The sequence below is a fragment of the Salmo salar genome, chromosome 20 (genome assembly GCF_965601325.2).
Source record: "Salmo salar chromosome 20, fSalSal1, whole genome shotgun sequence".
Classification (NCBI taxonomy): Eukaryota; Metazoa; Chordata; class Actinopteri; order Salmoniformes; family Salmonidae; genus Salmo; species Salmo salar.
The window spans coordinates 14,983,387-15,011,136 of NC_138310.1; the positions used below are offsets into that span (position 1 = coordinate 14,983,387).

Consider the following 27,750-nt stretch of genomic DNA (forward strand, 5'->3'; position numbering starts at 1 on the left):
AATATACCTAAATAGATGTTCGCAAAATACCTCCCTGCACATTCTCTCTGCAAAAGAAACGGCAGATTCAGAGCAGCAGGATCAACGCACAGCCCGCTTTTCTCTTTACAGTGAGGCAAACTAGCCAGTTGAGTAATTTAGACCATGCAAAACCTTGCACATGACTGGTTGACATGAGAAAGGTGCGTGCTGGCACCGGAAAATATGTTTTTAAAAAAAAATTCATAATCGTATCCATAAAATTGCCCATATCCGTTACGATACTAGTTTTGTCTGACTAGTCGGCACACCCCTAATGGACATCCACAAATGAATACATACCGTACCAAACATAACATTAGTCCAGGTTGGATAATGCCCTTTTGGTGTAAGAGCTGTTTGAGAAGACCACCCGAAATGTCAGCCTGTTTTGGTGGGATGGAGTTTTGGCCTGCCAGGTGAAATGAGTTAATAGACCATTGTAACCTTTATTTAACTAGGCAAGTCAGTTAAGAACAAATTCTTATTTACAATGACGGCCTACCTTGGCCAAACCCGGACAATGCTGGTCCAATTGTGCGCTGCCCTATGGGAGTTCCATTTAAGTTCCAAACCTCTCTGCTATTAACAGCTAATTTTCAGTTTTCCCTTCAGTCCTTGCAAAATGTTTGCTTGAGAAATTGCTCACTGCTAAGAATACTTTTTTGTTTGTTTCTGACCATTTTAATTAGGAAAAAAAATCACAGTTAAGGTACTTAATTTTTAATCGGAAATGATTTGATATTGAGATATTGGACCTTTAAAAACATAAGTTGTAGATTCATATTATTACATTGTATTGTGTTACACACAATACAATTATTGCACAGATCCCTTTTTTGTTTTTTATCTGGCCGCGGACCCCCTGCAGTACCTCTTCCACAGACCACACTTTGACAACCCCTGGGCTAGGGCACACAACTAGGCTACTCTATCGTATTAAAGTGGGTCTGCTCAGTGCTCACTAACCCACACAAAGAGCCTGACAGACTGACATGCGACACGCCTCCATGTATCCAACTTGTGTAATGTGCTGTCTGCTGAATACAGTACATTATTGCAAGGCCTGGACGAGATTCCCTAAAAACACGCCACTTCGATACAGCTACGAATTTTTCGTAGCAGGTTAGGGGAATTGGGTTAAGGTTATGAAAATGGTTAGGGTTAGCTTGCGAAAATGCTCTCCTAAACTGCTACGAAAGGTCACTTCTATCGAAGTGATGTGTTTTTAGGGAGACCCTCCTAGGCTATATTTGCTCAGATTATTTAAATCTATTTTCAGCGCATATGAAGATCATAAACTCAACAGACATGAGGAGTAGGCTAGTTTATACATGTTCTAAATGGAGACGCATAAATGGGACAAGCACGAAGTGAGGAGATCAAGGCAGTCAAACCAAGCGTGAGCGACCGCACATTTTCAAACAGAATCGACACATTCGAGCTTGAAAAATGGGTCCGGATAGGCTACGTTTTCGGAAGCCGTCCAAAACGACGGAGGTCAGTCTAGATGGATACAGTTTTAGATTTTGGTGGGTTTATAGCTAACCCTAACTATTTTCCAAACTTTAACCTTATTATCCTAACTTGCTACATTAATTATCCATACCTGCTGCGTATATTCTCCCAAACTTACTACGAAAAGTACATTTTGACAAAAGCTGTAAGACTTCTAGACAAAACCGTTACATAACATCAGAAAACAACGCCAGTTTGCGGGCAAGGCAAGCCTACTAGATGCTATCAACCAAGGGGCGCACACACCCCTCTATCGTCAACGCCCCCTCCACAATCCTCCTCCCGGATAGGTTCAGGCAGAGATAAAAAAAAACAACAACAACGAGGGCTTTAAAAAGATCCACAATGTTCCGTCCATCAGTAACATCTGGTCATCAGACCGGTGCTACTGTTACAGTCTCCGCTTTTCCGACGCACACTTTCTCCGGGGAGGACAGATATCAAAGTTCTTAATTCTTTCTTGTAGCTTCAACCAAAAACACGAAAATGCCCAGCAAAAGAAAGAAGAACAAGCGCCGCATGAGAAGGGTGGTAAGTGCGCACACCAGGGTTCCTTCAGTTCCTCCATATTATAGCTGATTATGATTTGATGATTATTTTATTTTTTTGTAATCCGTGCTACACGTGTTCCCCTCCACTCCGGTAGTCGAAGTGCATGGAACAGTTCATCCATTGAAATTCACCAAACATTAAACAATATATCACTGGATGAATGATCCTGACTCCTGACCATGATCGAGCAAACCTCTTTTTAAGCAAACGAAATAGTTTTTCACATTCTAAATTACTGATCGTTTTTTTTTTTAAGACTAGTTCAAGCATGCGAAGAAACCACTGCCAATATGTCCTAATCATTTCCAACCCATCAGCCTAGTCTCATAGACGAGACGTAACGTAGTAAACGAAAATCAGGGCCAATCAAATTAGTATGATATGTTGTGTTTGGTTAGGTTACATAAGACTGAAGGTTACTTATGGCTGTCTGAGTTGGTTGGTTGTCGGAGTGCATGGGTGGGTGTATAACACGAACATCTAGCAATCCAAAGGTTTCTTAGCATGTTGGCTAACTCTAACTCCTAACCCTAAACATTAGCCGTCTAGTAGTCACCTACCTAAGCCACAACAAATTGCAATTCGTAACATATCATACAAATTGTAATTTGTAACATCATACGAAATGAATGATGGACATCTACAAATTAATACCATACCAAACGTAACAAACAAATTTAAACCCCCTAATTTTTGTTTACTTTGTTACGTCTAACCCTGAGTTCAGGTTGCACAATCCATATATCCCAATCCACCCAGTTACATGATGGGCACCATGCTTTAGATGTAGCTCGTCTGGCTACATGACCAGCACCCTGCTTGTCGAACTGTTTTATTTAGTCTACTCCTGGCTCTGTAACGTTCCAGGCACGGTGCGCCTAGTTGGCAATGTGTGATTAAGGGCCATGCATAATGTTTGATCTCGCTGTGTACTTGGCCAAGTAGGTTATCAACTTTTTTTTACTTTTTACCCCTTTTTCTCCCCAATTTTGTGATATTCAATTGGTAGTTACAGTCTTGTCCCATTGCGGCAACTCCTGTGTGGACTCGGGAGAGGCGAATGTCGAGAGCCATGCGTCCTCCAAAACACAACCCCGCCAAGCCACACTGCTTCTTGACACACTGTTCGCTTCACCCGGAAGCCAGCCGCACCAATGTGTTGGAGGAAATACCGTACAACTGGCAACCGAAGCCAGCGTGCATGCGCCCGGCCACCACAAGGAGTCGCTAGAGCGCGAATGGACAAGGACATCCCAGCCGGCCAAACCCTCCCCTAACCCGGACGACGCTGGGCCAATTGTGCCCCGCCTCATGAATTTCCCGGTTGCGGCCGGATCTGTAGTGACGCCTCTAGCACTGATCAGTGCCTTAGACCGCTGTGCCACTCAGGAGGCCATATCTATAAATTGTTACAAAGAATCTGTGACATGGCCATGCTGGGTCTGAGATTTTGTTGTAAATCTGATTTTAAGGTTTATCACTAGCACACATCATTGGCGCAAAATGTGCAGAACAACACAGTGGGTTGCTCTCCGTGTTTGCGGCTACAATTTCTTGGCCAGTCATTTAGGCCTAAACTGTCACCTATTCATTTAATTGTCGTGCACGGGATTAGAGCATTAATTTAGGACTACTGGTTGTATTATTCAACCATCTTTCTCAATTGTCTAATCAGAGGTGGGATAGCATTACAAACGTGCACATAACTGTCACAATGCTTTGCACACTCTGTGCTTGGGTGGGGGGGGGGCTGAAGATCCTTTCATTTGTGGAGGGGAGGGGGGGGGGGGGTGGGGGTGATGGGAAGGTCCAGGAGTTTCATGTATCCTCCATTTTAGAACGTGCTCCTCCTCATTTACACCATGATAATGTAACGTAGCAACAGGACAGTTCTCTGTAACCCTTCTCACAATGTATTCTTCCTTTCACATCAACTAACTTGAATGTGTATTCTACAACTCACAACATTTCAATTCCCTTTCTGTGACTTTCCATTGTAATGTCATCCAGAGCTCTGTCATAGCTCAGCAATAAGCCAGTAGGCCTAACATTGTACATGCACTACACTAGCGATCCCTTGCAAATACTTCTCAGTATGGTGAGAAACAAGTTCTCCTAAACACTCTTCCCCCTAGTTTTCTGGCAAGACTCCACTCAAACCAAGCCTGTATTTGGTAATGAATCATAGGCATGCCCCTCCACCAGACTGCTTTTTTAGGGCCTGTGCAGTCTTAGAAACCTTTCGCAGAAGCCCAAATAAAAACATATCCCAAATCTGTTAGCCTTATCACTTCTGCACGCTCTAGATATCTACGGAGGTGCATGGAAGGGAGGTCTCTCTTGGTGATTGACACTCCGAGCACTAACTGGGGCTCATGTTCTGCTTAGTGACTTTCTTAACATGTGCTTTTTTTTGCTCCTCTGTCCTTTCAAAACAGTTTTCTAGTTTATTTCCAAAGGATGATGATGCCTAGTAAATGTCCCTAAGATTAGTCCTGTTGATGACGGGCTCAAAAAACCTCTAAATCGTATCATTACAAAAGGGGCAGTGAGGGGTTGTTCTGACAGACAGACCAAAGGCAGAGCTGTTTTTGTATGCACACTCACTGGGCTTATGCACTTGGTGGGCTGTGTAAACTCTGCTGGCTGGCCGGTCGTCTCTTGCAGCTAACGAGGCGTAGGGTATGATTGTAACCGGATTATAATGCGATTAGTTTACTGTCTGCTATGCGGGGCCCCATCCGGAGCCCTGAGCCCTGCTGACTCGCAGGTTTCGGTCCCGCCTGACTTGACCTGTCAGAATCACTCCGATTCAGCTAATTTACTGCCATTATCTAACTAGTTTGCCCCCCCCCCCCCCCCCCCATGCCCCATTGATCGGTGCCATAGCTCAAAGGTTTAGTCCTCTGTCCTCTCTGTGAAAACATGTTGATCCTAATTTGGCATCCCTGGTATTTCATCGAATAGAATACCCCCCCCCCCCCCCCCCCCATCAAACCCAAACTAGATGAGGAATTCAATAACTAACAGCCCTCTGGCTGGATTACCTTCAGCAGCCTCTCCCCATGTTTTTTTTCTCTCCATCTTTCAATGTTTAATCAAAGTGGAGTGATTCAAGGTAAAGTTAATCTGACACCCTTCTCTCTCTCTGTCTTTCGCTCGCTCGCTCTGTGTGTTGAGCAGCAGGCCCAGAAGAAAGTCCTTGAGGAGCAGCATGTTGCTGGCACTGGCAAAGGGACCCCAGGAGTGGCTGCTGTGGCGGCCCCCCCTGTTAAATTCAAAGAAGTGGCAAAGTGTCCAAAGCTTGTCCCCATACAGACTCAAGTAGTAAACGTCCCCGTTGTAGCGCCGCTGGCCCCAGTCGAGGTACCGGAGCCTAAACCTATGGTGGCGGCGTTAGAGGCTGAAGTGGTGGCAGCAGAGGTTGAAGTTGAGGCGCCAGTCGAAGCTCCAGTAGAGGCTGAAGAAGCCACATTGGAGGTCGAAGCCCCAATTGAAACCCCAGACGTGGTCGACGGCCCAGTTGAAGCCCCAGAAGAAGTCCCAGTTGTAGAAGTCCCAGCAGAAACTCCAGTGGGGCCACCTACAGAAGAAACTGCAGCAGTGCAGGAGGTTGACGAAAGCTTCATTCCAAAGACGGAGCTAGTAATGGAGGTAAAGGCCCTCTCCCATTTTGAATTTGTTTGCGGACGGAGAGTATATGGGGTCAGGTGCAGTTTCTGGCGTGTTGGGAAGGGACTGAGAGGGGGCAGTAAGAGAACAGTGTGTTCTATTTAAGAGGCTGTACATGTACACAGAGAGTGGGCAGGGCCTCTGTTGCAGTCACTATATATTGCCGGGTACATTAACATGGTCTACAGTGTAAATTATTTGTCTGTTTTAAAACTGATTTCACTTGTGTTTTTCAGAACAGTGTGGTGAGAGTATTTTGATAAAATGAGATTGATTACATTTCTCTAGAGCTGTACAGATGTAGAATCTTAATTTGAGCCAGTTTGCTACAGCAGGAAAATAATCCTGCAACAAGAGGATATTTGAATTATTATGTAGATTATAATTAATGGACATTTTTGTAGGGGTTGATCTATTTTTCATACAGGAAAATTAAGTAGAAATTACAAACGTGTTTAACATTTCCTGTAACAAGGTGATAAAATTAAGATCCTACATCTGTATTAAGGTTTTGTGATGAATCATCTTAGTTAACGAAGGATAAAGCTACTTGCGACCCGCAATAAACACCAAATCATGTGTACTTGCGGGCCGCAAGTAGCTTTATCCTTCGGTGTGGAAGTTTCAATCTTCTGAAAGTTAAATGTTGGTAGTGTGTCATCGTAATAGTTTAGTTTATGCAGCTGTTTGTGTCTTGTTCAGTGTCCTGTGTTGGAAACTTGTACAGTGCTTGTTGGCATTTGTTCAGCTGCTATAGTGCCTCTAAAGTGCCTCCCTCGCTGTAGCTAAGCTATGACCACATATGGCATGTGTGTACTGACATGTGCTCACATGTATGTGAATGTGTGGAGTGTGGGATGAGGGGGTGGTTATACACGATGATTGGCTCTTGGTCAAAATGCCTCTTTTCCCCAGCCCTATGCTGCTGCACATGCCGTGGACATGCCAGATGCTCCTTAGACCTATACTCACAAGCTTTCATTAAAGTACTAGGCGCATCCACATGTATAGTGGATGTGTTATACACACTCAGTATCAGGATAGTTTTATTGAGTTGATGAGATTGCAAATCCTTAGACTCTTAACACAGGAGCGCTGAGATGCGTGTGCGCACACACACAGACACACACACACACACAGGTGTTGGTAGACAAAGAGTGGACAGTTGGTGGCTCTGGTCAGTCGGCCGTGGTGTCTTCACCATGGGCCTCATATTCAGCTGGCTGGACGTCGCCGTAGAGATCTGGGTGAGGCCCCCCCCCCCCGATGGATAGCGTGGTCAGGTTATCCTGCAGTGAGGGGACGGGACATCGGATGCAGAACATTTTGTACCAGGCAGTGTTCTCTCTTTGCTCCTGTAGCTCCCTCCTCCTTTCCCGCTCTTCCCCTCTTGTGTGTTTGTGTTTGCTTATCGTGCCCCTGTGGAGGAGCACTTTCTGCCTGGCACATGTTTTCACTGATGGAGTGGCCAGTGGATGCACATGAGTGGATCATGCCGTGTTGTCACTGGTTGATGCCGTAGGGGTGGGAGGAGACAGAATCTTAGGTGGAACGGGAGTTTTTGGGAGGGGTACTGCCGATGGAGAGGACTTGAGTGTTTAAACACAAGGAGTGTGGGGGCATGGAAGTCTTGGTGCCTTCTTGCTGCCTGGCAGATGGATTGATCACCTGGTGCCTCTGCACGTGAGGCAGACGAATTTGAATTGAAGAAGGCAGTCCATAAGTGCAGACAAAGGATATCAAGAAACTCTGGAGGATTCTGTATGGAGGAATGGTCTAAAATCCCTCTCAATGTGTTCTCCAACTCATAAAACATTGTAGAAAAAGGCTCAGTGCTGTTATCCTCGCAAGGTGAGGTATTCAAAACGTGTCATTTTGGACACCTACCGTTTTGAGAAAAAAATGATATTACTTGTTTAAACAAAATCTCTTTCTCTGAGCAATTGTATTAGTATGAAATAATATACATTTCCATAAAAAAGTGCATACAATATAGCTCAGTATTTTAATTATACTGAACAAAAATATTAACGCAACATGCAACAATTTCAAAGATTTTACTAAGTTACAGCTATTGTTACAATATTGTATGCACTGTTTTTTGTTGTTGTTGTAAACTGTCATGGTCAAAACATATTGATACAACAGTAGCTAAGATGGGGAGAAGTCTGTCCATAATAAAGCGCTGCTCTTCATTCTTAACACTATCAACAAGGCAGGTCCTACAGGCGCTGGTTTTGTCACACCTGGACTACTGTCCAGTAGTGTGGTCATGTACCACAAAGAGGGACTTGGGAAAATTGTAGTTGGCTCAGATCAGGGCAGCACGGCTGGCCCTTAAAAGTACAGAGAGAGCTAACATTAATGACATGCATGTCAATCTCATGGCTCAAAGTGGAAGAGAGATTGATATCATTACTTGTTTTCGTAAGAGGTGTTGACAAGCTGAAGGTACCGAGCTGTCTGTTTAAAATACTAGCAAACAGCTCGGACACCCACGCATACCCCACAAGACATGCCACCAGAGGTCTCTTCACAGTCCCCAAGTCCAGAACAGGCGGACAGTACTACATAGAGACATGACTACATGGAACTCTATTCCACATCAGGTAACTGATGCAAGCAGTAGAATCAGATTTAAAATGCAGGTAAAAATACACCTTATGGAACAGCGGGGACTGTGAAGTAACGCAAACATAGACACATGCATACACACATGATAACATACGCGCTATACACACACGTACACATGGATTTTGTGTTGTAGATATGTGGTAGTGGAGTATGGGCCTGGGGGCACACACTTAGTGTGTTGTGAATTCTGTAATGAATGTCTTATAATGTTGTATAACTGCCTTAATTCTGCCAGACCCCAGGAAGAGTAGCTTCTGCCTTGGTAGCAGCTAAAGGGGATCCTTAATAAATACAAATACAGTTCATATAAGGAAATCAGTCAATAAATGCATTAGGCCCTAATCTATGGATTTCACATGACTTGGCAGGGGTGCAGCCATGGGTGGGCCTTGTAGAGCATAGGCCGACCCACTTGGCAGCCAGGTCTACCCACTGGGGTGCCAGGTCCAGCCAATTAGAATGGGTTTTTCCCCACAAAGGGCTTTATTACAGACAGACCCCCCCCCCCCCCCCCGGATGTACTGCCAATTTCTCAAAAACAGCGTTGGAGGCAGCTTATGATAAAGAAATGAACATTAAATTCTCTGCCAACAGCTCTGGTGGACATTCCTTCAGTCAGCATGCCAATTACACGCTCCCTTAAAACTAGAGACATCCATGGCATTCTGTGTGATAAAACTGCACATTTTAAATTGTCCCCAGCATCAGGTGCACCTGTGTAATGATCATGCTGTGTAATCAGTTTCTTGATTTGCCACACCTGTCAGGTGGATGGATTATCTTGGAAAATGATTTCAGACCCGCCGTATCTCTCTTCCCATCTCCCACATGTGGAAGCATTTAACATATGGGAAAGCCTCTTCAGAATAGAACCGGCTATCTCTCCCACGTGTGTTGAATCATTTCTCTGTTTAGTTCCTCTCCATTGGTATTGGGTTGTCATTTAGCTCTGTCAGCATTTCTGTAGTGATTTCTAGTTTTTTACCTTGATGTTATATTGTTCCCTAGCAAATTTCTACAGTAAAAACAGGAACTTGGCTTCTAGGAAGGAGGGGGAAGGGAATGTGTATTACAAACATTATGTACATAATATTCTCTGAAAGGGTTAAACTAATCTGTCAGAAAGGGCTGCACTTGGATCAGTTTAGTACATTTTGTTCCTAGAGTATTTATGGGGCCTGCGAGACGAGCTGCGATCCGACCAGTTTGGTACACAGCTAGGGTTATGAGGGGGCTGCTGTGGCTGTAGCTGTGTGAATATAGGCTGCTGTTGCGGAGTAAATGGAAGACCTGTAGCCCATAGCCCCTCCCTCCCCCTACACAGCTGTAGCTGAGCTACAGTGCATTCTGAAAGTATTCAGACCCCTTGACTTTTTCCACATTTTGTTACATTACAGCCTTGTTCTAAAATTGATTAAATAAAAACGTTTCCTCATAAATTTACACACAATACCCCATCATGACAAAGCAAAACAGGTTTTCATACATTTTTGCAAATGTATTAAAAATAAAAAAACGATACCTTTTTTTACATGAGTATTCAGAGCTTAGGTGCATCCTGTTTCCACACCCTTGAGATGTTTCTACAACTTGATTTGGAGTTCACCTGTGGTAAACTCAATTGATTGGACATGATTTGGAAAGGCACTCACCTGTCTATATAAGGTCCCACAGTTGACAGTGCATGTCAGAGCAGAAACCAAGCCATGAGGTCGAAGGAAATGTCCGTAGAGCTCCGAGACAGGATTGTGTTGAGGCCCAGATCTGGGGAAGGGTACCCCCAAAAAATTCTGTAGCATTGAAGGTCCCCAAGAACAGAGTGGCCTCCATCATTCTTAAATGGAAGAAGTTTTGAGCCACCAAGACTCTTCCTAGAGCTGGCCACTCGGCCAAACTGAGCAATCAGGAGAGAAGGGCTTTGGTCAGGGAGGTGACCAAGAACCCGATGGTCACTGACAGAGCTCTGACAAGTCTCTGAATGTCCTTGAGTGGCCCAGCCAGAGCCTGGACATGAACCTGATTGAACATCTCTGGAGAGACCTGAAAATCGCTGTGCAGCGATGCTCACCATCCAACCTCATGGAGCGTGAGAGGAATGGGAGAAACTCCCTAAATACAGGTGAGCCAAGCTTGTAGCATCATACCCAAGAAGACTCAAGCTATCCTACCAACTTTTTCTACCTGGAAAGATGGAATTACTAGCTCGCTCTCATTTAGCTCAACCCACTACCGTGCTGCAGCTAGACCGACCGTCCTAGCTTCACAGCTTATCAGTCGAGAGCCACGCTTTTAGTCATCGCAAGAGCTAGCTTCCTTTGGATAACTTTGTGCTAACTAGGTAGGTTGCTAGCCCAAGTGGTGAATGCTAGCTAAATTTCACTTTGTTCTCTGATTATTTTTTTGAGCCATTGTACCTGTTAGCTCAGCCCAAGGGGTACCGAGCAAGGCCCAGGCCCTGGCTCCAGCACCAGTACATCCGTGCTCATGCAGGGCATGTGTCATCTGCCTGGGTCTTGAACACGAGGATGCAGCATTCGAGGATGCCCGGTCATGCATCCATTGTGGGGATTTTGCTGCAAACGCCCTCTGTCGGAGAGTGCGCAGAGCAACCCAATGTGATTCCTCTCCCACAGTGCCTTCGAGCGGGGAGAGTACCATGCAGACCCAGCCCTTATGGGCTGACACCATGGATGGCTATCCAGAGGACCTTCACCTACTTTTCCTCATCATCAACGAATACAATGACATGACGATCTCCTCCAGATGGAGGACGAAGAGGCACACGCTGTTACTTCTAGGCCCTCTTCTGCTCTTAGTGGGGCATCGATGGCGGATGACAGATATTCGCTCATTGATATCTGCAAACGGGCAGCGACCAGACTCGGTATTCAGTGGCCCGAACTCGTGTTGAGTGGCAGCGCAGAGAGTAACTGGTACAATGGGAGGAAGCTCTCCTTTCGCACCATCCCTGGCAAGCAACTCCTCTCAGCCATCCCAGCTTCCGTGGCAGAAGCCAAACACAATTAGAACAGACTCTTGACCGGCAAGATCCAAACCAGACTTTTTGCCAGCATGAATGTTCCGTCAACCCCAGTGCCTCACCACTAACAGACACTTCTCTAATTGGTAAGATGGACCGCTTCTCCGCGTCCATCTACCAAAAGGTATAGTTGTCTGCCACACGTTCTGTACTGGCATTGAACATTACATCCCTACTGCTGGCTTTACAGGCCGATTTGATGTTAGCTTGAAGATTATGCATTTCTATTGGTAAGCCTAACCCAGACCTTTGGGATGAGATCTGTTTCGTCACAGACCTCAACCGCCGAGCCTCCAGGGGCACCATTCAAGGCTGTGGCCACGCCATGAGACTTACAGTGGTAGAAGAGAGAGCTTTGTGGCTCAAATTGTCCAGCCTGTCGGGAAAAACAGAAAGCAGATTATCTTGACGCTCCTGTCAAGCAGAGGGAACTGTTTGGGCCGGCTGTCTCCGCCATGCGGCAGAAGTTGTAACGCCCTGGCCATAGAGAGGGGTTTTTTGTTCTTTATTTTGGTTAGGCCAGGGTGTTACATTGGGTGGGCGTTCTATGTTCTGTTTCTATGTGTTTGTATTTCTTTGTTTTGGGCCGTGTGTGTCTCCCAAATCAGGCACAGCTGATGTTCGTTGCTGTTGATTGGGAGTCACACATAAGTGCATGTTTTTCCATTGGGGTTTTGTGGGTAATGTTCTTGTTACAGTGTTTGCACCTGACAGGACTGTGTTGGCTGTCAGTTTATTGTTTTTTGTAATTGTATAGGGTTCCGTTTCATTAAATATATCATGAACACTAACTCCGCTGCATTTTGGTCCACTCTCTCTAAAGACAGCCGTTACAGAAGTGCAAACTTTGAAAGGAGAAGGGAAAAGCCTTCAACTTTTGCCTGCCCCGTAGACCCGGGAATCGACTAATTGTCAGTCGCCACCAACACTGTCCCTTAGTTCCAGTGTGTCAACACTCCCCTTTTCAATAAAAAAGTATGCTGTATCCAGGCATCATGCCAAGGACACAGAGAAAAAATACAATAAAAAGGAGACTTGCTCCATCACCACCAGAGGGTGCTCCGGCACCACTGGGGAGCGAGAGTCTACTGACCTGTGGGCTACTCGTCACCAGAGCAGGAAACTCAGTGAATGCTCAGTCCAGCCCTGGGTCTAGTCCACGGTTATGAAGGGGTACAGACTGCAGTTCGCTCAGAACTTTTGAATCAGTAGCGACTGGCAACTCGGCACGCATACTTGAGGAAATCTCCTCTATTACGCAAAGGGGCTATCAGGGCCATACTAGCGGCAGAGAGCCACCTCTGCTTCTACTTCTGGTACTTCCTGGTTCCCTGCAACACTGCTGCGTTCTTCACATTCAACAGTTTCCCATGTGTATTAAGAATGGTCCACCACCGAAATGACATCCAGCCAACTTGACACAACTGTGGGAAGCATTGAAGTCAACGAGGGCCAGCATCACTGTGGAACGCTTTTGACACCTAGAGTCCATGCCCTGACAAATTGCGGATGTTCTGAGGGCAAAAGGGGGAGCGGGTTGAAACTCAATATTAGGAAGGTGTCCTTTAATGTTTTGTACACTCAGTGTATGTTCAACGTGCTGTCTCGCTCGATTCGTTGAGGTGACTGGTTCACCTCAGTCGACCTGCAGAATGCTTATTTTCACATAAGCATGCTGCCAGCACACAACGTTTAGGTTTTCTTTTCAAGGCATAGCCTATGAATAGGCTAGATCATTCAGCAAGTGTTTAAGAGCCAGCCCTCACACCCCTGAGAAACCTGCTATGCTCCCCATCCCGGGTGCAGGGGTTCGAGACACGATTTCCCTTGTAACCCGCCTCTCAGAGCTAGGGTTCAAGATCAATCAGAAAAATTGTTGTTTGGCGCCAACACAGAGAATAGAATACATATGCATAATGCTGGATTCTCTCTCTTATCAGGCAAAGAGTCATTCCGACAGTGCCTTTCCCTGTTTGCCTCCGAGTGCTGGGGTTGATGGCCTCCATTTCAGTAGTACATCTTGGTCTACTGAGAATGAAACTTCCAGCGCTGGGGGTTTGTGCAAGTCTGTGTACACGGCATCACTTCAATCGTCAGATAAAGGTGACCTGTGCATGTCTCTCGGCTCTCTGCCACTGAAAGAGCTCCTCGATCTTCATTCTTGGCACTCCCCTAAGGGTAGTTGATCGTAACCGAGTGCTCCCTGTGAGGACCAACTCATCATGCATGGGCTGGGGCGCAGTTCACGAGGGGAATGCAATAAACAGTGTGGACCCCACAACTCCGGATTGCTCACATAAATGACCTTGAATTGCTGACTGAAACTTTGTTCTTGAACTTTGTTCTCTTCTCTCTGCCTGACATGGAGAGAAGAGGGGGGGGGGGGGGGGGGGGGGGTGGCAGCTTGTCTTGCGTGTTTGCACCTCTAGTGTGTTTTCCAAGGGAAGGTTTATGATCTCTGAAATGTATGTGTTTTTCAAAACCTTGCCCATTTTTAGACATGGGTTGAAAAAACAACAATTGGGCACCACCCACCCACCATTGTTTCTAAAATAAACTGCCATCATGGGGTTGTCAGAACTCAAGTCTGAGTTGCTTAATCCTAGACTCGAAATGAACATTATGTCCCAAACCTAATATATGTTTACTTATAGTAGTCAATGAATATGTATATTAATAACTAATTCTTTCTCTCTACCACTTGCAGGCCGCATCCATCCCTGAGGCTCCCGTGTCAGCTCCTGACGAATTTGAGGTAAACCTAATACTGAGTGTATATCTTCCATAGTTCCGTTGCATGGTATTTTTTTTGTGTGTTTGGCGTCTTTGACCGTGTTCTACTGCATGTTTAGACACATGACGAGCCGCTGGTGAAGGCCGAAGTGGAGGCTGAAATAGTTGCCAAGGTCCAAGCGGAGGTCGAAGCAGTAGTCGAGCCAGAATCCGGGCCCGTGGTCGAGGCCGTAGCTGCCCCAGTAGTGGAAACTGAAGAGGTGGTGATCGACACAGAGGACAGTCCTGACGTTGAAGCTGAGGTCATTCCTATGGTCAACGCAGATGCCATTCTGGAAGAAGTTGAAGTAGAGGAGGCCCCAGTCGTCACAGAGGTGCTACATCATGCTAACGTGCTACATCGCTAACGACCCTTCTCTGCTCTCACGCCTCTGCCTTTCCTGAAAAAGCTCAACTCAAGTCCTTTGTTCTTTTGCGTGATGTTGTCTTGTGTGGTGGTGCATGTAGTGCGTGATCATGTGTGATTTGCTCTGTTCCTTACCCTTCCTCTTTCTCTTAAACAGCGTTCAGAAAAAGCATTTGATATTGTTTTTCTGTTTGATTGGATGAGTCTTTAATGAGTCATTTCTCCTCGTTCCAGGATGAGCCTGTCACGACAGAGGCACCTGAAGGGGTTCCAGTTGTAAGCAGACATTTCTCACTACCTTTATTATTGTGGAACTTCTTAAACATGGGAAATATTGAGATGCTGCTAGATCCATTTCCTAAGCGTTCGTATCAGCTTATTGCAGCCTGGGCTTTTGAGCTAGTGATTGCTCCTATTAGTAAGGCTCTACCTAGTGGACAGCTGGAACACTTCACAAATGTTACACTTCAGTGTTTGCTCAACTTGTCGTGCCTGTATTGACCAATGATCGATTTTTACGTGTCGCCTAATTTTTGCTTTGGAATCAAACTGACTTGTCCCCAACCTTTCTCATCCAGGAAACAGAAATGATCCCAGAAACGCTGTCGGAGCCCGTGGTAGCCCCAGTTGATGAAGCCCCCGTAGCCGACGTCGCTCCCTCAGAGCCCCTTGTAGAGGTAAGGCTGACCAACGCATGACATTAAGCCTGCTCAGTCCTAGGGGTGTGAACGTTAAACAAAATTGGGACGTTAACGTTAAGAAAAAATACCTAACCGAAAAAGGTAGCTTCCACAAAATTGTAATCACAGAGCAGTTATCACTAAATTATCATCATAAAGGGAAAATTGCATAATAAACAAAAACCTAATGCAACAATGATGTAACGTTAGTCGAAGATATGCATATTTTAAATTATTTGCCATGGATATAAAGCACTTTGCTCGTCATCGTTAAGTTTGAAAAATGGCAGAGAAAGGCAAGCAACAGCAACGAACAGCCTGCTCTGCACGCTGTCGTACACATTGATCCAGAGCATTCCAAACATGCTCAATGTGTGACATGTCTGAATCAGTGGAGGCTCCTCAGAGGAGAAAGGGGAGGACCATCCTCATGGTTTTCAGAAAATTAAAAATGCTAAAACATTTTAAGTTATACTTTTTAGATAACTATACTAAACATAATCATGTCACCAAATAATTGATTAAAATATACTATTTTGCAATGAAGGTCTACAGTAGCCTCAACACCGTTCTCTAGTGTAGCACTATGGTGTAGCCGAAGGACAGCTAGCTTTTGTTCTCCTCTGCGTACATTGGCTCCTGGACTCTGTCCACGCATTTCAAGGCTACGTTGAAACAATGACTGGTAAATGATCCAAGACCAGCTCAGTTAATCCCTACCATTGTGACAATGAGTCATCATAATGCTGCATCAAATGTACATGATCTTAGGGGCATTGGCAAACAATGTAAGTAATTTATGTACCCCGAATTGCACTGAATACATCTGTTTATCCTACAGCTATTGTAAGCAGTAATCATGAGCCTATAAACCAGAGTAGCACTGAGGCGGTGTGCAATAGTAGGAAGACCACTTTATGCAGCTCACCCTGCACTATCAGCTCCAATGTAAATAACATGAGTAAGTCTACCTCTGATAAGCTTCCCAGTAAAGCATTAAAAACAATCAAGCAACCCAGAAAAGTGCTAAAAAATAGCCTATATTAACATATATAGCCTAAGAAACAAGGTTCATGAAGTCAATAACTTGCTTGTAACAGATTACATTCATATTCTGACTATCTCTGAAACTCACTTAGATACAGTGGTAGCAATACATGGTTATACCATCTACCGAAAAGACAGCTATGCCAACGGAGGCGGTGTTGCGGCCTATATTCAGAACCACATTCCTGTAAACCTTAGACAATCTAATGTTAAATACTGTTGAAGTAATATGGCTACAGGTTCATCTGCCTCACCTAAAGCCCATTCTTGTGGGAAGCTGCTGTAGACCAAGTGCTAACAGTCAGTATCTGGATAATATGTATGAAATACTTGATAAGGTATGTGATATCAACAGAGAAGTATATTTTCTGGGTGATATAAATATTGACTGGCTATCACTGGCTATTCCTGAGCTGCCCACTCAGGAAAAAACTTCAAACTGTAACCAGTGCCTGCAACCTGGATCAGGTTGTCAGTCAACCTACCAGGGTAGTTACAAACTGCACAGGAATTAAATCATCAACATGTATTGATCACATCTTTACTAATGCTGCAGATATTTGCTTTAAAGCAGTATCCAAAGGATGTAGTGATCACAATATAATAGCCATATCTAGGAAAACCAAAGTTCCAAAGGCTGGGCCTAATATAGTGTTTAAGAGGTCGTACAATAAGTTTTGTAGTGATTCATATTTTGTTGATGTAAAGAATATTTGCTGGTCTGTGGTGTGTAATGAGGAGCAACCAGACGCTGCACTTGACGCATTTGTGAAACTACTTATTCCAGTTACTAATAAGCACGCACCCATTAAGAAAATGACTAAAAACTGTTAAATCCCCTTGGATTGATGATGAATCGAAAAATTGTATGGTTGAGAGGGATGAGGCAAAATGTATGGCAATTAAGTCTGGCAGCCCAACTGATTGGCAAAGTACTGCAAATTAAGAAATCATGTGACTAAACTAAAGAAAATAAACCCACACTATGAAACAAAGAAGTTATACACAGAATGATAATAAAGCTTTGGGGCACCTTAAATTTTGGGTAAAAAAGCCAACTCGGCTCCTTCATTCATTGAATCAGATGGCTCATTCATCACAAAGCCCACTGATATTGCAAACTACTTTAATTACTTTTTCATTGGCAAGATAAGCAAACTTAGGGATGACATGCCAGCAACAAACGCTGACATTACACATCCAAGTATATCGGACCAAATTATGAAAGACAAGAATTGTACTTTTGAATTCTGTAAAGTCAGTGTGGAAGAGGTGAAAAAATGTATTGTTGTCTATCAACAATGACAAGCCACCGGGGTCTGACAATCTGGATGGAAAATTACTGAGGATAATACGATATTGCCAGTCCTATTTGCCACATCTTCAATTTAAGCCTACTAGAGAGCGTGTTCCCTCAGGCCTGGAGGGAAGCTAAAGTCATTCCGCTACCCAAGAAAAGTAAAGCCTCCTTTACTGGCTCAAATAGCTGACCAATCAGCCTGTTATCAACCCTTTGTAAATGTCACGCTTGTCGTTAGAAATGGCGGACCAAAACGCAGCAGGTATGTGTATAATCATCTTCTTTATTTAACGGAAAAGAAGGAAAAAAAACAAACAAACACGTATACAAAAAATAAGCAAAACGATGAACGACAAAATGACAGCCTTGAAGGCAACACAGCAATCCAAAGACAATCTCCCACAATTAGACAAACAAACACACCCAACTAATATAGGACTTCCAATCAAAGGCAACACCACACAGCTGCCTTCAATTGGAAGTCCACCCCAATTAACCAAACATAGACATACAACTAACTAGATAACACATAGAAATACATAAACACAGACCATAAACCAAAACCCCGGAAATACTAAATCAAACACCCTATTTTCCAAAACACCACCCCGAACCACATAAAACAAATACCCTCTGCCACGTCCTGACCAAACTACAATACCAATTAACCTTATACTGGCCAGGACGTGACAGTAAACTTCTGGGAAAAATGGTGTTTGACCAGATACAATGCTATTTCACAGTAAACAAATTGACAACAGAATTTCAGCATGCTTGTAGGAAAGGACACTCAACAAGCACAGCACTTACACAAATGGCTGATGATTGGCTGAGAGAAATTGATGATAAAATGATTGTGGAGGCAGTCTTGTTAGACTTCAGTGCAGTTTGACATTATCGATCATAGTCTGCTGCTGGAAAAACATATGTGTTATGGCTAGACAGCCCCTGCTATAATGTGAATAAAGAGTTACTTATCTAACAGAACACAGAGGGTGTTCTTTAATGGAAGTCTCTCAAATATAATCCAGTTAGAGTCAGGAATTCCCCAGGGTAGCTGTTTAGGCCCTTTGCTTTTTTACATTTTTACTAATGACGTGCCACTGACTTTGAGTAAGGCCAGAGTGTCTAAGTATGCGGATGACTCAACACTATACACGTCAGCTACTACAGCAACTGAAATGACTGCAACACTCAACAAAGAGCTGCAGTTAGTTTCAGAGTGGGTGGCAAGGAATAAGTTAACCCTAAATATTTCTAAAACTTAAAGCATTGTATTTGGAACAAAACACTCGCTAAACCCTAAACCTCAACTAAATCATGTGGAAATTGAGCAAGTTGCGATGACTAAACTGCTTGGAGTAACCCTAGATTGTAAACTGTCATGGTCAAAACACATTTATACAGTAGTAGCTAAGATGGGGAGAAGTCTGTCTATAATAAAGCGACGCTCTGCCTTCTTAACAACACTATCAACAAGGCCGGTCCTACAGGCCCTAGTTTTGTCGCACCTTGACTACTGTTCAGTTGTGTGGTCAGGGGCTACAAAAAAGGACTTAGGAAAATTGCAATTGGCTCAGAACATGGCAGCACGGCTGGCCCTTGATGTACACAGAGAGCTAATATTAATAATATGCATGTCAATCTCTCCTGGCTGAAAGTGGAGGAGAGATTGACTTCCTCACTACCTTTTATTTATGAGAGGTATTGACGTGTTGAATGCACCGAGCTGTCTGTCTAAACTCCTGGCACACAGCTCAGACACCCATGCATACCCCACAAGACATGCCACAAGAGGTCTCTTCAGTCCTCAAGTCCAGAACAGACTATGGGAGGCACACAGTACTACATAGAGCCATGACTACATGGAACTCTATTCCACATCAAGTAACTGACACAAGCAGTAAAATTATATTTAAAAAACTGATTAAAAAACACCTTATGGAACAGCGGGGACTGTGAAGCAACACAAACATAGTCAGACAAACACACACACACGATAACATACGTACTATACATACACATGGATTTAGTACTGTAGATATGTGGTGGAGTAGGGGCCTGAGGGCACACAGTGTGTTGTGAAATCTGTGAATGTATTGTAATGTTTTTAAAATTGTATAAACTGCCTTAATTTTTCTGGACCCCAGGAAGAGTAGCTGCTGCTTTGGCATCCATAATAAATACAAATACAAAACCTAGGAGCCTCATGGTTCTCACCCCCTTCCTTGGACTTACACAGTAATTAGGACAACTTCTGGAGGACGTCCTCCAACCTATCAGAGCTCTTGCAGTATGAACTGACATGTTGTCCACCCAATCAAAGGATCAGAGAATTAATCTAGTACTGAAAGCATAAGATACAGCTAGCTAGCACTGCAGTACATCAAATATGGTGAGTAGTTTACTCAAAGAGAGACAATAGTTGAACAGTTTTGAACAAATACATTCCTTCCAAAATGAAGGCGGGAGAGGGAGAGAGGGTCATTCTTTTTCAGTTTCATTTACTTAGCTAGCAAATGCAGCTATCTCGTTTAGCCTTCTCAAACACCCTGCTCAAACCGTCATAGCCAGCTAGCATAGCACCCCTCTATCTAACACAACACTGGAACTCTTCCAAGTCAAGGTACCTTTTGGTTTTACTAATTTATTGACCTAAACTGGTTACTGACTGTACACTGTAACGTTACTGCTTGATTGTAGCATGTTTACTAACACGTTAGTTCTATTAGCTATGTTGACTATGACAAGACTTTAGCTAATATGGTGACAACGATGTAGGCTGTGTGTAGCAGTTATGATATGGTTTTGCTTGGAAAGGTTTTTTCGCCTGGTCACATACAGCTGATGTATTGTGCATTAACATCCACAAGCGACAAAGGGAAAAGGTGAGAGGAGGAGAATGCATAGATGCAAGAAGGAACACAACGTGGCTGTTATGAAAGTGAACTGTGTTTACGTGTGATCAGGGGTGTATTCATTCCACCAATTCTGTTGAAAAAAGTTTCTTAAAAGGAAAAAAATGGGGATAAACATACCTGAATGTTTACTAGAAACTCTCGTTTGCAACTGTTGGACTAATGATTACACCCTATATCAGCTTGATGCAGGCAAGAATGTGCAAGGCGGTATTGAATGTGTCACTGTCTGTCCATGTGTTACCTCCAAAATGTTCTCTCGACCTGTGTGCACCTACGTTGGAAACTTTCATTCATAGGCTAGGTTGTGGCAACCTCATGATGTGTGAAGGTGAGCATTTTAGTATCATATATTAGCCTAAACCTATCGATGTTACATTTAACTGGATGAATGACATGAATGACAGTCGTCCAATATGCTGTATTAGAATTAATGCCATGCTCATGAAAGAAAAAGAAAAAATCATCCTCCCTCATCTTAAAGGGCACTGACCGCCACTGGTCTGGACATGCAGGCCATGGAAGTTCTGGGACATTTTGAGCTTCCAGGAATTGTGTACAGATCCTTGCGACATGGGGCTGTGCATTATCATGCTGAAACATGAGGTGATGGCGTCGGATTAATGGCATGACAATGGGCCTCAGGATCTTGTCACAGTATCTCTGTGCATTCAAATTGCCATCGATAAAATACAATTGTATTTGTTGTCCATATCTTATGTCTGCCCATACCATAACCTCACCACAACCAATGTTGACATCAGCAAACCGCTCTCCCACACAACGCCATACACACCATCTGCCCGGTACAGTTGAAACCAAGATTAATCTGTGAAGAGCACACTTCTCCAGCGTGCCAGTGGCCATCAAAGGTGAGCATTTGCCCACAGAATTCGGTTACAATGCCGAACTGCACGTAGAGCACGTAGATGAGCTTCCCTGAAATCGTTTGATAATTTGTGCAGAAAGTCTTCGGCTGTGCAAACCCACAGTTTCATCAGCTGTCTGGGAGGCTAGTCTCAGACGATCCCGCAGGTGAAGAAGCCGGATGTGGAGGTCCTGGGCTGGTGTGGTTACATGTTATCTGTGGTTGTGAGGCCGGTTGGGCGTACTGCCAAATTCTCTAAAACAAAGTTGGAGGCGGCTTATGGTAGATAAATTATCATTTTAATTCTCTGACAACAGCTCTGGTGGATATTCCTGCAGTCAGCATACCAATTTCACACTCCCTCAACTTGAGACATCTGTGGCATTGTGTTGTGTGACAAAACTGTGCATTTTAGAGTGACCTTTTATTGTCCCTAGCACAAGGTACACCTGTGCAATGATAATGCTGTTTAATCAGCTTCTTGATATGCCACACCTGTCAGGTGGATGGATTATCTTGGCACAGGAGAAATGCTCACTAACAGGAATGTAAACAAATTTGTGCACGAAATAAGCTTTTTGTGCATATGGAACATTTCTGTGATCTTTTATTTCAGCCGATGAAACATGTATACATGCTCATTTTGGCCAAAACGCTTGCAGACTCGAGTGGTTTACTATCGAACACAACAAATGGCCACTCGACAAAAGGTTTAGGGGCCAGGTGTTCGGATTGAGATTCAGTTTATGACTGCGATAGAACGTCATTGCCCCCTAGCGGTCATACGCAATAGGTCCACCATACGCAATAGGACCATATTCTGCATTGTGAATTCACATGGAATTTTATGAAATTTGTACGGAAAGCTGATAAATGGCAGTTTAAACACTAAGATCTTTTCCCCCATTTGTCACATCCCTACTCAGTCCCTTTACTTTTCTCAGTAAGAAAGGAGAAATGGAAGTTAAGTTAGAATTTGAACATTGTGTAACAGTCCTACGCTTTCCAGGCCCCAGTAGACCCTGTCATCGATACAGTGGCCGACAACTTTATCATCACAGAATCTGTCCCCACTGTGGAGGCAGCCATGGCTGAGCCCGCCATTGAGGAGCAGGTGAGACACGGGCTCCAAATCATACCTACTCTTAACACATACACACAAGGATGTCGTTTTGGCACACCTTTAATCACCTGCTGACGTCAAGTCTGACTGCGTGTCATCTCTGTTCAGGTGCCCGCAGTCCCAACAGATGCACTTGAGGCCCTATCGGAGTCGCTGAACAACGTCCCCCAAGTATCTGAGCCCGCCCCTGTCACAGCTGATGAAGTCATCAACGTGAGTCTTCCTACTTTTCTCTATGCAGAGACTGAGGTGCCCAATGCCAGATGTAGTTTTGGTAGAGCAGACATGAGACACACATGCTTACTCCTGTAACCCCGTTGTCTGGTTGGTCTCTGGAGGCAGTGTGGGGAGGAAGAGGTGATAAAGATGGGGGAGAGAGGGACGACACACTTCCACCCGATTACCGGCCCTCTCCGGAGGACCTGCTGGTCAGAGTTAAACTATAATAACCTACAAGCTTTTCATCTACTCAGACTAATTTATAATAATGACTCAAACCAACTCTTTACACAATCACCTTGGTATATTAAGCACTAACATATGATCAAGTACTTTGGTGTAGGCTATCCTCTCATTTGAATGCTCTCGCACATTTTGAAATGTACCCATCCAGGAGTTCTTGCATCCTCGTGAGTTTCTCTCGCCCATCTTTGGATCAATCCTCCCTCCTTGTGGTCTTCCTTTTTACATTCTGTTCATTTCCTGGGCTGTGGGCTCCTCCAGCTCCTTTTATTGCATCAGGCATGTCATTTAGTGGGTGGGACTACTGATTTTAGTTGTGCGCTCAACATTGACTGGGTGTGTTGCCTTTGCAGGCTAAAGAGGAAATTGAAGCCCAGATGGAAATCGAAGCCAAAAAGGACGCTACTGATGAGAATACTGCCCTGGATGTCCTCTCTGGACATTTCTCAGCCCCCCAGCCTGTCATCTCAGAACTGCAGTGTCACACGCAGCTCGCCTCTGCGCCCGTAGAGCTCGCCCCCGTGGTAAGAGCATATAGTGACACTACTGTATCCAACCTCTCCCAATCAATTACGATCTGTCTTTACACGTATTGTAAACCAACCACCCCCTTTCTTACATTCCCATCTAAACCCCTCCCTTGTTCTTTAGGATATCCCAGCAGAGGCAGCATTGAATGGACATATTGCAACTGAGGTGGCCATTGAGGGATAGATCTCTGCAGGTGAGGACTTGTTGTTTAATCTCCCGAAACGCTTCGTTTGAATGCACGCACTTGCGTCAGATCTAAATTGGCGTTAACATTCTGTTATTGTTTCTGTCTCCCCATAGATTTCCTCAGTCAGTATGGAGGACTGAAGAGAGCCTCACGGGGAGCCGACCAGCAAATTTTACTTTTCAATATTTAGAGCTTAAAGGGACCGCCGGGAAATTAAGCGGACATCCAACACTCAGTGCCTTTCCTGCTTAGGTTCTCACCAAAAGAAAATCAAACAAACACATTTTAATGCGGCATGAAGGCGGGGGAATAAGAGTCTTTGGAACAGAATGTGACTATTTGGAATTAACAAATTATGGCTTCTTTCATAGATTTTCTGTATCCTAATGCGTGTATTGTGGATTTGCATCGATTGTAAATGGCATACATTGTATATGGATACTGTAGAGTTAATGAATGTGGCAATGACTTGTCTTCACATTTGGACCATGTTTGTATGGATGGGAGGGGTATTTCCTTGTACATGTGTTCTATATGCTGACTACACCGGGCACGAGCGTGCATGCTGATTTTGTCAATCCACACCAGATGCGATCAGGACATGCAGGTTGAAATATCAAAATGAACTCGGAACCAACTATATTAATTTGGGGACAGGTTGAAACACATGAAATATTCATGGACATTTAGCTAGCTAGCTCGCTGTTGCAAACTAATTTGTCCTGGGATATAAATATTGGGTTGTTACTTTACCTGAAATGCACAAGGTTCTTTTTTTCCTGGATCTTTGTAGATTTTTGACCCATTTTGAGTCACACAAAATTGTGTATCCTCTACTCTGACAATTAATCCACAGGTAAAAGTGGAAACCTAGTTAGTTTCTAGTAATCTCTCCTTCTTCAGTCTTCTTCTGTGGATTTTATATGGCGGTTGGCAACCAACTTTAAGGTGCATTACCACTATCAACTGGACTAGAGTGTGGACCTCAGTTCAGCTTTCAATCACCCACGTGGGTCTATACTCCTAAAAATCAACGAGGAGTTGGGAGATGCAGGACTTACAGCGTGTCATGCATCAAAAATAAAACCAAGTTCTATTTTAGGGCCTGGCTACGCAGACGCTTGCGAGCAGTTTGGATGATTGAATAACATACCCATCCTCTTCACTGTGTACTGGCGACGTGTCTACAGTCCTGTTGGAGAAAGTCTGCCCTGGGCAATGAGAAAGGGTGTGAAGTTTTCCAGGCCCTCTGGCCAGATTATCTTAAAGACATCCTGTGGCGATTTTCTAACTTTTACTGTTGAAAAGTAGAAATACAGTAAAGTACACACAATAAAGGGTAAAAAAATAGAGGAACAAAAGAGGAAAGCCCCCCCCCCTACTTATGCTACGTTATGACTTACCTGGACCAGCTATTGAGATGTGCCTTTTAAGCCTTTTAAGTAAATCAGGTGTTAAATGAGGTGAAAAGGAGACGGGAGTGCCGCTTTAACGTTCAATTAACTACACTCAAATCTGGCCACTGAAAATGGGGGCTTGTAGATGGTGTTTGTTTTTTTACATTTTATTTTCTAATTCTGTTTTGTGTAGACCATTCGATGTGGTACAACCGCAGTTTGCGTTCACGGTTCCGTGCTCTGGAAGATACCATGAGGAGTTATGTAATGAATGTGCTGGGTTGGATTTCATTCACCTTTTTGAATAAAGATGTTACTCACCGTGATCCAGTTGTTGGCCTGTTTTATTCTACATTAAATTTAGTAATCAGATGTATACTGAACAAAAATATTAACACAACATGCAACAATTTTACTGAGTTAGTCAATTGAAATAAATTAATTAGGCCCTAATCTATTGATTTCCCATGACCTAGGCCCAGCCAATCAGAATGAGCTTTTCCCCACAAAAGTGCTTTGATACAGACAGAAATACTCGTCAGTTTCATCAGCTGTCCGGGTGGCTGGTCTCAGCGGGATGTGGAGGTCCTGGGATTGCGTGGTTAAACGTGGTTGTGAGGCCGGTTGGACGACATTGGAGGTGGCTTACGGTAGAGAAATTAACATTTACATTTTCTGGAAACAGCTCTGGTGGACATTCCTGCAGTCAGCATGACAATTGCACGTTCCCTCAAAACTTGAGACATCTGGCATTGTGTTGTGTGATAAAACTACACATTTTAGAGTGGCCTTATATTGTCCCCAGCACCAGGTGCACCTGTGTAATGATCATACGGTTTAATCAGCTTCTTGATATGCCACACCTGTCAGGTGGACGTATTATCTTGGCAAAGGAGAAACTCTCACTAACAGGAATGTAAGCAAATTTGTACACACAATTTGAGAGAAATAAGCTTTTTGTATGTATGGAAAATATCTGGGATCTTTAATTTGAGCTCATGAAACCAACACTTTACATGTTGGGTTTTATATTTTTGTTCAGTGTAAATGTTCAGCTTGAATTCTACATTGGCATAACGTTTGAAACTTGCACTACCAGACAAGCTTTCAGACAGTTGAAGCAAGCACAATCAATTATTTTAAACTACATTTTGTGGCATGTAATACAGAGTTCTCATTAGCTCATAATCCCTTTTCAATATTTTAATTTAATAATACCACACAAATGTATTGATTTAATAGTTGGAAAGAGTTAACGTTACATGCCAAGGCACAACATAAGGGTAGCAGCAAAGGGACATTATTACAACCAGTTCTGTCGGTGTAACCTACCTATGAAAAACACCATGCTCTAGTTATATGCGTCTAGGATGTTCATTAAGGAGACTTGTAGCATTTGACAAGTTGAGTCATTTCCAAATCTATTTGAAAGATCTCCCCAGATCCAAAGATGTCTGCTACTTTAGCAAGTGTATCATGAGTAAAATAAAACATGTATATATAAATAAAGCTAGAATCCGCACTTGCGACATCTATTTTTTGACTTATAAATGAATTATATATATATACCCATTGATTCTTGAATATCTAAATTACAATACTATAAACCTCTAACTGTGGGGTAGCTCTCAAACTCTACATGGCATTCTGCCTTCTCGCTACAGTTCTCAGCCGTTGGTTTTGCCCACGACTGCCTCATTTGAACTACAATACCAACAGTCTTTTATTGTTTAGAAACATCAATAATCATTGCTTGCGATACGGCTTTCGAAACATATGGTTTTTATCTTTCATCAGCCAGAAATCCTTCAACTGAAAAATATACACTTAACTGTAGCAGTTTTACGCAGATCCATACGGCTATGGGTGCCTCCATCCGACGAAACTAGACTTCCTGAGCTACACTTACACACAGGTGTTTGGAGCATGCTAGCTAGCTAATTAGCACAGGTGGTCGCTTCTTGTCTTCCGTAAACAAGTGCTGTAACATGGAGATATGGCCGTGTGGGAACACTAATCCTGTTTTTAGAAAATTCTCTCTCTCTCATATGAAAGATAAGGTCCTTATGCTTCCAAAACCGTACCACAAGCGATGCATGTTAAATGTTCAGACCGAGCGTCGGGAATCTTCACAAAACTCCCCTTTACAGAAGACACCTTTGTCCAATGACTCATGTAATGTAATGGAAATTAGTCATGATCAAGGGCTAACTGTAGGCTTGATTACCAACAACGACGAGACGGCCTACAGGGAGGAGGTGAGGGCCCTCGGAGTGTGGTGTCAGGAAAATAACCTCACACTCAACGTCAATCGAGAGGATTCTGTCGGGCTGTATCACCGCCTGGTATGGCAACTGCTCCGCCCACAACCGTAAGGCTCTCCAGAGGGCAGTGAGGTCTGCACAACACATCACCGGGGGCAAACTACCTGCCCTCCAGGACACCTACAGCACCCGATGACACAGGAAGGCCAAAACGATCATCAAGGACAACAACCACCCGAGCCACTTTCTGTTCACCCCGCTATCATCCAGAAGGCGAGGTCAGTACAGGTGCAGCAAAGATGGGACCGAGACTGAAAAACAGCTTCTATCTCAAGGCCATCAGACTGTTAAACAGCCATCACTAACATTAAGTGGCTGCTGCCAACATACTGACTCAAAT

The 27,750-nt window shown here is 43.9% G+C and overlaps 1 protein-coding gene across 2 annotated transcripts; it reads left to right on the forward strand.

The window, feature by feature from the left end:
• The first annotated feature begins 1,873 nt into the window (after positions 1–1,873).
• On the forward strand, positions 1,874–24,440 carry LOC106580076 (uncharacterized). Of its 2 annotated transcripts, XM_014160690.3 has the most exons (11): positions 1,874–2,067; positions 5,272–5,742; positions 14,142–14,189; positions 14,287–14,541; positions 14,808–14,849; positions 15,152–15,250; positions 22,396–22,500; positions 22,618–22,722; positions 23,325–23,495; positions 23,623–23,695; positions 23,803–24,440. In XM_014160690.3, exons 1-10 carry the CDS (start codon positions 2,023–2,025, stop codon positions 23,683–23,685), a joined length of 1,404 nt encoding a protein of 467 aa, XP_014016165.2. In that variant the 5' UTR covers positions 1,874–2,022; the 3' UTR covers positions 23,686–23,695; positions 23,803–24,440. The 2 variants fall into 2 exon arrangements, with proteins under 2 accessions (XP_014016165.2, XP_014016166.1); XM_014160691.3 differs by lacking the exon at positions 5,272–5,742.
• The last annotated feature ends 3,310 nt before the right edge of the window (positions 24,441–27,750 follow it).